Source organism: Nicotiana sylvestris, chromosome 3 (assembly GCF_000393655.2).
Source record: "Nicotiana sylvestris chromosome 3, ASM39365v2, whole genome shotgun sequence".
Lineage (NCBI taxonomy): Eukaryota > Viridiplantae > Streptophyta > Magnoliopsida > Solanales > Solanaceae > Nicotiana > Nicotiana sylvestris.
Genome location: NC_091059.1, coordinates 163,896,246 through 163,909,201, shown reverse-complemented (window position 1 = coordinate 163,909,201; position 12,956 = coordinate 163,896,246). Strand labels below are relative to the sequence as shown.

At 41.3% G+C, this 12,956-nt stretch overlaps 1 protein-coding gene and 1 pseudogene across 1 annotated transcript; both read right to left on the bottom strand.

Moving 5' to 3' along the window:
• Positions 1-252: 252 nt before the first annotated feature.
• Positions 253-1,546, bottom strand: LOC104242401 (ornithine decarboxylase-like; annotated as a pseudogene).
• A 5,071-nt stretch (positions 1,547-6,617) lies between these two features.
• Positions 6,618-7,640, bottom strand: LOC138888283 (uncharacterized). The gene is made up of 2 exons (XM_070170121.1): positions 7,302-7,640; positions 6,618-6,623 (listed from the first exon to the last, which is right to left on the bottom strand). Exons 1-2 carry the CDS (start codon positions 7,638-7,640, stop codon positions 6,618-6,620), a joined length of 345 nt encoding a protein of 114 aa, XP_070026222.1.
• Between the last annotated feature and the right edge of the window lie 5,316 nt (positions 7,641-12,956).

Genomic DNA, 12,956 nt, shown 5'->3' with positions numbered 1-12,956 from the left:
TACTTTCTTTTTATGTTATAGATAGAATACTTTTTTTCATTTCAAAAAAATAAGTATTTTCTTTTCATAATATAATTTTAAGAAAAAATGTACTTTTTTGTGACGTAAACAAAGTATTTTCTTTTATTTCAACAATGAAAGCTTGTAATAAAATAGATATATCCTTGCCTCACAAAAATATGCCATTTAAATGTACTAACAGATCTCACTATCATAAATAGCATCATAATATAGCAGAGACAAACACTTAAATGTGAATAAATTAATGCTTTATTCAATCATGCCCATGCAGGGAAGAAAATAACAAGAAGTGCGTTTATTCATTATTTTGTTGTCTTTGGACACATTTTAGCTAGAATTTGAGTTAACAAGATAGGCAGGTGTAGATAACATATCAAATCCATTGAACTTAGTTCCTCCACATGTTGAATATGCACCCATATTAGAAAACACTATCAGGTCATCCAAATGAAGCTCCGGCAAGTTTATGTCAATAGCCACTGCATCAAGTGAGTCACAACTTGGTCCATAAATAGTTGACTCATAAATTTGACAAGATTTTTCTGTTACCTGAAGTAACAATGGCTTTATACCCACAAAACAACTATTATAAAGTGTTGGCCTAAATGATCCATAAATCCCTTCATCAATCCAATATTCTATTTTCTCACCTCTAACTCTTTTACCAATCACATGAGCGACTAACGTAAATTCCGTTTCTGCAAAAAAACCGCCCTGGCTCTGCAAATATTGTTAAATTAGTCATGGGAAAATAATCTTGGACTGCCTCGTTTACTACACTAGCTATTTCCTCGAACAATGGTGTTGATCTAAATCCTCCACCAATGTTTAAAATTTGCATTTTAGGCATTCGAAGATGATCAGCAACATCAAAAACGGCCCTAGCAGCTGCAATCGCCTCGCGATAAATGCTAGGATTTTGTGCTATAGATCCAACATGAAATGAAACGCCTACAACTTTTAGCCCGACCACATTACAAGCGTAATGCAGTAGTGGCTCAACTTCTTCTGGTAGCACGCCGAATTTTTTTCCCAGGGGACGTAATGCGCCGCTATCATTAGGCGCTTTAACTCGAAGCAACAAATGACAATGTGGGTGCCATTTCTTGATCTTGTCAATTTCAAGTTTGGAATCAAAAGTTGTGAGATTGACCCCAACATTGGCTGCGTATTTGATGTGGGAAATAGCTTTGCATGGGTTAGCAAATATGATTTGGTTTGGGCCAATTTCGAGATTTAAGACGGTTTCTATTTCTAGTTGGCTAGCACAATCAAAATTTGCACCCAATTTGGCTAGTTTAGTAAGAAGAGCAGGTTCGGTGTTGCATTTCACAGCATAGAAAGGTTTTATATTTGGAAAAGAATGGTTCCATTTGTCCATTAGCTTTTCAATTATAGCCAAATCCATGAGATAAAATGGCTGGCCAGCTTCATGGTTCTCTGCAATTGAACGGATTAAATCTGGCATCCCATCTTTTGATATTTTGGGAACATGACTCTTACCAATAGCTGTAGATAATAACATGATCAAGAAATATATAATAAGAAGGAAGAGAAATATTTTATTAGCTGAAAATATGAAGTACAAGTATAAGAGTCTCCTCTCTTCTTTATATAGAAAGCCAATGCCTAAAATATCTCATATTGTACTAACGTTCAAGATTATCACTTAATAAAAAATATAACAAATTGCATACATTCACGAGGATCTCGTGGTGAATGGCTTAATCGTACCTACGAGGAATAATATAGTTTACCCTAATATACGAATAACAATTAAACTTGTATTATGATTTTAAAAATATGTGATTTAATCCAATATTAATTGATAAACGAGGAATCTAATGTATAAATTGAAGAGTAGAGCAAGTCAAACCAGTGTGCGAACAAAGCTCGATCTCGAGCTAAGGCAGCCTCGGGGTGGGTTACCAAGAACAATAAAATAATAAGGCAAATAAGATGAACAGTAAGCAGGAAAGTGAAAATGTATATTCTCTTCTCAATGATTGATGTGTTACAAATGATTGAGGTCCCCTTTGTATAGTAGGAGAATCCTAAATAAGGTACACTTCCAATTGTAGTAAGGAATCTTATTATACAGCTGTCTAACCGCCTAGTACAAATCCGTTCCGGAATTTACATCGTGATCTTAGGGCCACTAGGGGAATCTCGCTCTTTCTGTTATGGAACCATAATGGTATTATCTCGAGGTCGGTCATACTTGGCCTCGGTGTTAATCGAGCACTTCGATCTTCGAAGCTTCTACTTTACCATTGGGCTCGCGCCTAGTCCATTTTGAACTTGTTCTCGAAGTGACCCTCGAGCCCACGAAATTGGGCATACCTGATTTCGACCGTATACAGATAGTCCCCGCATTTCTTAGAGTAAGATGATAAGAAACAATTTGATCCTCGATCCTCTGGTGCCTTGATCATGATGTCAATCTCATGATGTCAGTGACAGAAATGATTGAAAGGACGCGCCTGCATAGTTCCCAGTGTCATTAATTGAAGGCGGCTTTGGTCGTCCATTGGCTTCCCCAAAACCGTTGAAGCGGCCACTATAAATAGTTCAATTTCACAACCTTTTCAACCTTTATTTCTCAAACATTTCCTAAAACCTTACTAGCTTCTCCATCTTCTCTGAGTCTATTCTTTCTTCAACAACATCAACTTCCTCTCTTCTTTTGAGTTTCTCCATAGCGATGGTTAAAACATCTAAAATCGTTCCTTAGAAATAAAAAGCCTCTTTATCATCGCGTTCGGACGGTGGTAGAACAATGGCTCCACCTCGTATCGAGGAGTGCATTCCTGGGTCATGAAAGCTATCTTCCGATTTCAAAATCGATAAGCCTATATCATTCCCAGGCTAATGCGAGCCCATGTCCCGATACATCTGCTCGATAACTGAAGATGATCTCGATTAGGTGAAAAAGGATTGTAATTGGGAGGATAAGGAGGTGGTGATTCCTTCCCCTGGAGAGAATTTAACCACTCATGTGGAAGGATACTTAAGCGAGTATACTTATCCTTTCACACTAGGTCACATGGATCCAGCATTGGGGCCTATAGATCCAGGCATTCTTAATTTTTGTCACAAATATTTGGTGACCCTTGGTCAGATCTACCCTTCTTTTTGGCACATCATCAATTTTCTTAGGTATTTCTCGGGCAAGGCCAAGGGGTTGTCTTTTACCCTTGACCACCTGATCAGGCTATACAGCTCTCGCCTCTATCGAGGTGGTTTGATAAAGATCCACCACCGATCCTTGGAGGCGCTATTCTCTAGCGTCGATGAAGATAAGGATCGAGGATAGATGGGCCAGTTTGTCCGAATCAAAACCTCCGACTTAATTCCTGTCGAAAGGATGCCTTTTCTCGAGGAATGGAACATGAAACGTAAGTACAACCCCATTGATAATGCTTACTACTCTGTTTTCTCTATTCTTTTTCGATCTAATTCCTTTTCGATGGTACAATTTCCCCTTGGTTTCCTGGTGCGATTCTGGATCTTGTAGGTTGGGTTCGACAATTGGCCTCCACTTTTTCACATGTAGAACGTTGTTGGCATGATTTGGACATGGGTCGATGGGAAGCTAAAACCCATGGCGAGTTCCCTTGTTCATATGTTGACGTTTCTCTGTAAAATACTTACTTTCCCCTTATGCAGGCTTCAGAGACATTATTGTTATGAGGTCGCCTCTTCCCGGTGAAGAGGACATTCTGCAGCCAATCAAAGAGAAGAAAAGGAAAGGGGTTTTGCCAACAAGTTCCCCGAAGCCCAAGAAAAATAAGGCTCGAAAGCCTAGAGCCGATCCTGCAGCCCTATCCGCAGATGAGGCCCAACAACTTCAGGATGAAGAGGAAGAAGGAGAGGATGTTGACTTCTTGTTGGTAGCTCAAAAGAGGGGGAGCACTAAAGTTTCTAAGGCCTCTGAACCGGCAGTGGCTAATGCAGTTCAATCTCAAACTAAAGAAATCTCTGAGAGGAGCTCGAGCAGAGTCCCTGAGCCATCGGGCGGCAAAAGCGCACCTCATCTTGGAGGACATCTGGCGGGTGAGCCCTAAGAGCCTGACTTAGAGGCCTTTCAAAGAGAGGAGAATGTCCCAAGTGAATCACTTGGGATAATTAACATAGATGAATCGTCGCCTGGCCCTGTGTTCTCTGAAAGGCAGTTGTGAGATACCTGAACCATGAAGACTCTCAACGTGGGGGACGACCCACAAAGTGAATGGTATTTTTCGGGAATACTTTGTAGGGGTCGAAGATGGTCCCGACCCAGATGCTTCGTTTATTTTTGGCGAGGCTCAGCGTCTTCTTAAACAAGTAAGTTTTCTGCCTCCATAATTATGTCCGTGCTTTATTCTTGTTTTTCTGAGTCTGACTTCTTTTCTTTGTGTGAAGGTTGTGATGCTCCATCGACAAGCATTATCCAAGTCTCGAGCCGAGCTCGCTGGACGCAAGGCCGAAATCAAGAAGCTCATGAAAGAGAGGGATAGCCTCAAACTCCTTTATGTTTAAAAAGAGGAGGAGATTAGGGGCCTTCGAGCCAATTTAACGAAGGCTCATCGAGAACAGACCGAGCTCATTGAGCATGTAATGTAACTTTTGGGGAGTTTGTTATGTGTTTATTTGATTTAGTGACTAACACTTCGACTTTGCAGGTTCAGCACAAGGGCGATCTGGTGGAGCAGCTTTGAGAGGAGGTTAAGGCGAAAGAGGCCAAGACCCTGAGGTAGAAGCAGCATATGGATCATCTTGCTTCGGAGAAGGACACGCTTCAGGCCCAGTTGGCTTCGGTTTAATGTTAACTACAAAATGAGAAGGTGGAGAGCTTGGCCCGGAGCCGGAAGATTGAGGATCTCAAAGCTAAGTCGGCCGCCGAACTTGAAAAGGCTAAATCTGAGGTGGAAGCATTTGTGGCCTCCTATAAAACTGACACTGAGGCTGCCAACATTCGGGCACATGAGATCTCTACTATTTCTGAAGTCAAATTGTCATACGATGTCGACCACACCAGGCGAAAATCCTGGAGAGAAACTCTCGAGGAAGTGCACGCTCGTGGCTTTGACCTTTCAGGTGATATTGAAAAGGTAAAAACTTTGGAGGAAGAGGCTGTCGCTTTACTCTTCGATGACGAAGACTCCACTAGTGGTTTCGAGAGCGGAGGAGATAAGGAGGAGGTTCTTGAAGATGTGGCTCCCGAAGATGCAGCTCCTAAAGTAGATCAGGCCCTTAGGATTTTTTCCTTTTTATTTTGTGTAAGGCTCTATGTGGGTATTGTAAATATTCTTCATGTATATGAAGAATTCCTTTCCTTTCCACTCCGTCTCCAATTTGTTGTAAAGCTTGATCCATTTTCGTTTCGTGAAGAATTAGTTTTTGATGTCATAACTTCAATAATCGAGTGAGCATCGGAACCCTTAGGGTTTTTTTTTAGTAATTGATGGGATATCTTATAATAGAATACCTCTTAAGGTTTTTTGATGAATCCTCGAGCTATGCTTAAGTTGATTTTGTGCGAGCTCGAGATGGTGGGACCCTTAGGTCTGAGTTGAGTGAGAACAAAGGTCTCGATCTCTGAATGTTTTAACCCTTAGGTTCTTTTAGATCGGGTCATTATGGCCTCTAAGAGATGGCTATTATTTCCCCTTTTCGGCTTAGAAGACTTAGTAAAAATTTATTTATGCCTTGGCATGCATTTTTTACCCATTGGGTTTTTTGACGGTGTAGTGTTAATCGGAACCCTTTGTTTTTAGTGCCTTAACACAAGCTTGTATTTGGATAATTTGATACCTCTTAAGGTTTTTTGAGGGCTGATTTTATCGAAGCCTTTTGATTATTTTGCCGAGGGTAGCCTTTATTTAACCGATTTTCTAAGAATTTGAATGCTTATTTTTATTGTGGATTTCGGACGTCTCTGAACCGCATTATTTCGGCCGTAGACTTTGGGTGTGTCTCTTGGACTTGTTTCCCAATAACATTTCAAACTTATTCAAAATGTTAGTCCCCGAGTATGATGGCCTTGGCCTTTGTGTCCAGAGATGTATCTTTGAGGTCTTATAAATTCGAGTTTAGACAACTCGAATGTGTTGACTGTCGATGACAGTCCCCGAGTATTCGAGGTGCATTTGCGTTTTGGCCCTTGAGCCTTTTCTCACAGAATCACGAGTATGGAGCTCGTATAGTAGCAAATTTCTTTGGGACACAAAATGTTTGATATAGAAAGAATGTTTCTTTGAATAATTCATACATGCGTACATGTTTTTCCATCGAGGCTCAATTGTTCTACATGGACACGGTTCATTTGATCGTTGGCCCGTTACAAAGTTTTCCTATCGAGGCCCTCTTTGGCGTGAAGTATTTATCTGGAAAATATAACCTCCGAGGGTGACGCCCCCAGTATTCGAGGTTGATTGAAAATAAGCCTTGTATACTGTTGAATTCTCCTTAGGTAGCATATAGTTTTTGCCTCGTTAAAAACCTCGCCAGAAAACCCCATTTGGGATAAAACTGATCTAAAGAAAAAAAAAGTTCAATGTGTGCTTTAAAACGTAAGGTCTTCGTGTAGAAGGGTTCTCTTTGATGTCTTTGATTTAAACCTGCAATAAGTTAGTATCACACAAACGTAAAAAGGGAGAATGGTCGTACCTTAGCAATAACATCGTTTGAGTAGTGATACATTCTAATTGTTTGGCAATTGTTCGCCTTCCATCGTGCCAAGTTTGTAGGATCCTTTTTCGATGACTCTGATAACTCGATATGGTCCTTCCCAATTCGGGACTAGTTTCCCTTCATTTGGGTCTCGAGTATTGAGGGTGACTTTCCTTAAAACTAAGTCCCCAATTCCAAAGTATTGAAGATTGGTCTTTCTATTATAATATCTCTCGATTCTTTGCTTCTGCGTAGCCATTCGAACAAGTGCAGCTTCTCATTTTTCATCTAATAACTTGAATCTAGAATTTATAGCCTCGTGATTTGATTCCTCCGATGTATGTTGAAATCTGGTGCTAGGTTCCCCGACCTCAACTGGAATCAATGCCTCGAAGCCATATACTAAAGAGAATGGGGTTGCCCCCATGCTGTACTTTGATGTAGTTCGATATGCCCAAAGAACTTCGGGTAGAACTTCTCTCCATTTCCCTTTAGCGTCGTTCAACCCTTTTTTCAAGTTTTGAATGATAATCTTGTTTGCCGATTTGGCCTGTCCGTTTTCACTCGGATGATATAGTGTTGATAAGATCCTTTTTTATTTTGTATGCTTCGAGGAACTCCGTTACCTTGTTGTCGATGAATTGCTTGTTGTTGTCGCATACGATTTTGGCAGGTATCCTGAATCGACACACGATGTGGTCCCAGATGAAGTCAATAACTTCTTTTTCTCTGACCTTCTCGAAGGCCTGTGCTTCCACCCATTTAGAAAAGTAGTCAGTCATAAACAAAATGAATTTAGCTTTACCTGGGGCTGTTGGAAGAGGACCGACGATGTCCATTCCCCATTTCATGAAAGGCCATGGGGACAGAAATGAATGAAGTTTCTCTCCAAGCTGATGAATCATCGGTGCAAACCTTTGACATTTATCATGTTTCTTAACGAACTCCTTAGTGTCTTTTTCCATGCTATCCCAGTAATATCCTACTATAACAATTTTGTGAATCAAAGACTCGGTGCCGGAGTGGTTTCCACAAGTGCCTTCGTGGATCTCTGGTAAAACGTAATCGGTGTCCCCCGGCCCTAAACATATTGCTTATGGCCCATCGAATGTCCTTCTATATAACGTTCCGTCTTCATCCAATGCGAACCGAGCAGCCTTGGTTCGTAAAGCCCTTGATTCTTTATGGTCCGATGGGAGCTTCCCATTTTTTAAATATTCAACATACTTATTCCTCCAATCCCAAGTCAAACTTGTAGAATTTATCTCGGCATGACCCTCCTCGACTGCAGATCTTGATAATTGGACAATAGTCCCTGGGATAATATCATCTTCCTCGATTGATGACCCCAAGTTTGCAAGCGCATCCGCCTCACTTCTTTGTTCTCGAGGTACATGGTCTAGAGTCCACTCCTTGAAGCGGTGCAAGGTTACCTATAGCTTGTCCAAATATCTTTGAAGCTTTTGTTTACTTGGTTCACTACTAACAGAGAATCACACTTGGCTTCAACAACTTCTGCCCCTAAGCTTTTAGCTAGATCGAGACCTGCAATCATGGCCTCATACTCGGCCTCATTATTAGTCAACCTAGAAGTTTTGATAGATTGTCTGATAGTATTTCCTGTAGGTGGCTTCAAAACGATGCCGAGCTTGGACCCTTTCACATTCGAGGCACCGTCCGTGAAGAGGGTCCATGTTCCCAATAATGTATCCGATTTTAGCAGAAGTTCTTTCTCCACTTCGGGTATGAGGGTTGGCGTAAAATTGGCCACAAAGTCAGCTAAGATTTGAGACTTTATGGTCGTTCGGGGTTGATATTCGATATCGTATCCTCCAAGTTTGACGGCCTATTTGGTTAATCGGCCCGATAACTCAGGCTTATGCAAAACATTTCGGAGAGAATAAGTGGTTAACACACATATGGGGTGACACTGGAAATATGGCTTAAACTTTCTAGATACACTTATTAATGCAAGTGCCAATTTCTCTAAGTGTGGATATCTAGTTTCAGCATCTCCTAAAGTCTGACTTACGTAATAGACAGGGAACTGCATACCTTGCTCTTCTCGAACTAGTACACCACTTATCGTTATTTCGGATACTGCCAAATATAAGTACAGCTTCTCATCAACCTTCGGAGTGTGAAGTAGAGGTGGGCTCGATAAGTATCGCTTCAATTCCTCCAAGGCTTGCTGGCATTCCGAGGTCCATGCGAAATCATTTTTCTTTTTGAGTAAGGAAAAGAACCTGTGGCTTCGATCTGATGACCTCGAAATGAATCGACCCAAGGCAGCTATCCATCCTGTTAGCCTTTGTACGACTTTCACACTATCTACGATAATGATATCCTCGATGGCCTTGATCTTGTCGGGGTTGATTTTGATACCCCGATTTGATACCATGAAGACAAGGAACTTGCCCGAATCGACCCTGAAAGCACATTTTTCTGGGTTAAGCTTCATGTTGTACTTCCTCAAGATTTCGAATATTTCCTGTAAATGAGTTAAATGGTCCTCTACGCGTAGGGATTTAACCAACATATTGTCAATGTAAACTTCCATTGATTTACCTATCTGTTCCTCGAACATTTTGTTAACTAGGTGTTGGTATGTAGCTCCTACATTTTTTAGCCCGAAGGGCATTACATTGTAATAGTATGTTCCATAATTAGTGATAAACGAGGTCTTCTCCTAGTTTTCCGGGTTCATCTGAATTTGATTGTACCAGAATAGGCATCGAGAAAGGTAAGGATCTAGTGGCCAGCTGTGGCGTCGATCATGTGATCAATGTTAGGCAGTAGAAAAGAGTCTTTAGGGCATGCTTTTTTTAAATCCTTGTAATCTATGCATATTCTAAGTTTGTTTCCCTTTTTAGGGACTACAACTACGTTGGAACCATTCGAGGTATTTTACCTCCCAAATGGACCCTATTTTAAGAAGTTTAGTTACCTCATCCTTTATGAATGCATGTTTCACCTCGGACTGGGGCCTTCTTTTTTGCTTCACCGGTTTGAATCTGGGGTCAAGGCTTAGCCGATGTGTTGTTATTTCTAGTGAAATCCCTATCATGTCAAAATGGGACCAAACAAAATAATCCATGTTATCAATAAGAAATTGAATGACTTTTTTCCTGAGTTTGGGGGTTAGCCCCGTTCCCAGGTATACCTTTCATTCGGGTAGATGCTCGATCAGTATCAAATGTTCTAGCTCCTCGAATGTTGACTTAGTTGCATTTGATTCTTCGAGAACAACGAAAGTTCGAGGAATAAGGAAATCCTCTTCTTCTTCTTCGATTACATGTTTCTCCAATTCGGTCGAGGCTGGGGATAGTGATTGCTATTTGGCCATCTGTTTATCCTTGATGCTCGATTTTTTGGAGGTCAAAGGTGTCGATATCGGCATCACCTCATCGATTGCAAACATTTCCTTTGATGTGTGTTGTTCCTCGTAAACTGTTTTTACACCATCCATTGTTGGGAATTTCATCATCTGATAAAGGGTCGACGGTAGTGCCCTCATGTTGTAGATCCATGGCCTCTAGGGTAGTGCATTATATCTCATGTCTCCTTAGATGACATGGAATTTTGTATCTTGGATGGTCCCGGCCACGTTCACTGGCAGGATTATCTCCCCCTTTGTTGTTTCACTTGCCATGTTGAAGCCGTTTAGGACTCGAGATGCAGGTACAATTTGGCCCTACAGGCCGAGCTGCTCTACGACCCATGATCTAATTATGGTTGCTGAGCTACCTGGATCCACTAGAATATGTTTAACTTGAATTGTATTTAACAAAACATAAATTACCAGGGCGTCATTGTACGGCTGAGAAATGCCCTCCGCTTCGTCGTCATTGAACGATAGGATGCCTTCGGGCACATAAATCCGAGTCTGCTTTTCTCTGGTAATCGACACCTTAGTACATTGAATATAGGCCCTTGTGGAACATCGACCCCGCCAACGATCATATGAATTACATGTTGCAGCTCTTCCTGCTCAGTCTTTCTATTAGCACCCTCGTTGAATAATCGAGCTACCTACTCCCTCAGTTGTCTGCAGTCTTCGGTCCTATGGCCATGCATGCCATGATATTTACACATCAAGTTTGGATTTCTTTGAGAAGGATCGGTTTATATAGGGCTGGGCCACCTAGAGTCTTTGATCCTTCTGATAGCTGATACGATCCCCGATGCATCGACACTGAAATTATACTCCGATAACCGAGGTGCTTCTGTGGGATCGGTATGTTTATCAAAACCATTCTTACAGTCAACGAGGATTTTGCCCTCAATCATTTCTTCGATCATTGCAAGGTGGATTGCGCCCCGAACCATTATTTCTTCAATCTGCAACATATGGCTGATATCGTTCTCTTTTCGACCTTGATTCCCTGTCGGTATCCCTCGGGGCCTTAACTGCCAATCTGTTTGGATGAACCGAACTCGAGGGGGCTCCCAACTAGTTTTCCACGACCCTGATGTTCAATTGATAACGATTATGCATATCTGCCCAAGTTAAAGCTGGATACTCAATCAGATTTTGCTTCAACTGTCGTGACGTTATCGAACTCCGCTCATTCCAACATCTGAGTGAAAGATTGAACGGCCCAATAATTTTGACCGGTGGTAATTCCATTTGCTCTATTTGAAATCGGGATACAAACTCCCTTAGCATTTCATCACCCCTTTATCTCATCTTAAAAACGTCTGATTTCCTTATTGCGACCTTTATGGCCCCGGTGTGTGCCTTTATGAAGGCGTCTACTAACATAGCAAATGAATCACTAGAATTCGGTGGCAAGTTATGGTACCAAAACATTACTGTCACGACCCTAAATCTAGACCCGGTCATGATGGCGTCTCTCGTGAAGACAAGGCCAGCGAACTAGTCCCAATTCAATTTTTAAATAGTTAAACATTAATAAACAGTCTAAGCATGAGTAAATAAACCAAATACTAAGCAAAAGATTTTATAATGTGCAGAATACAGCCCAAACACAGTCTGATACCGGGGTGTCACAAGTCACGAGCATCTACTAGGTTCTAAATACAACTGAAAAGTCTGAAATGCATGAAATACGGACTAATGAAATAAAGAGGGAGAAAAGTAGTGTTGCAAACGTCGGCAGCTACCTTGATAAACTCCGATGACTCTGCCTCTGATCAGCCAATACTCGATACCGGGTTCAGAAATACTTGAATCTGCACACAAGGTGCAGGGAGTAAAGTGAGTACTCCAACTCAGTGAGTAATAATCATAACTAAAGTCTGAATGGTAAGAAATCATGAAAAATGCATCAACATGTTGTATAGAAGCAGTTAAAAACCAGTAAGAAAGCAAAGAAGCTGTAAAATCTCTTAAAATATCTTAGCTTAGTTTAAACTTCTTTGAAAATGACTTTCTCAACAGTTGCGCAAATGAATGCAAAATAATTTTTGCAGATAAGCACAGAAATCCGCCCCTCGGGTACAAATACACAATTAAACAGGTACATGACAAGCAAATAAGAAAGATAAGCACATAAGGTTCGCCTCTCGGGTACAATGTCAACAAGTCCGTCCCTCGGGTAATATTTCAGAACAATACCAGCCCCTCAGGCAATCACATAGAACAATATCAGCCCCTCGAGCTATATCTCACATCACAATGGGTACCCGCGCTTACTGGGAGTGTGCAGACTCTTGGAGAGGCCCCTTATGGCCAAAGTGCAATATCAAGCCACCTCGTGGTATCATAAACAGACTCTCGACCTCATATCAATATCAAGCCACCTCACGGCATAAAATCTCAAGCCCTCGGCCTCATAATCAATATCAATGTATCATCGTTGCGTCGTGCAGCCCGACCCAGAAGATATCCTCACAACACAGGCCCTCGGCCTTGCTCAGTGAAAAATCACATAAGCCTCTCGGGCAACAGTAAAACAGTGTTTCTCAGCCCAAATCATCATTTAAATATCATTTGAGTATTAAAACTCAGTGAACATGGCTGAGTTTTGAAAAATAGTGGAAAATAACATGACTGAGTTCAAGTATAAAGTCAAAACAGTAAGGCAATATCAACAAAAATCCCCGAAGGGTTCACATAGCTGGCACTAGGCCCAAATATGGCATTCAGCCCAAATAATGATGATAGCAAATAGTTTTCAATCAAATACGCGGTAAAATCATCAATCGGGATGGACCAGGTCACAATCCCCAATAGTGCATGACCCCACGCTCGTCATCAAGTGTGTGTCTCACCTCAATATAGCACTACGATGTGCAATCCGGGGTTTCAAACCCTC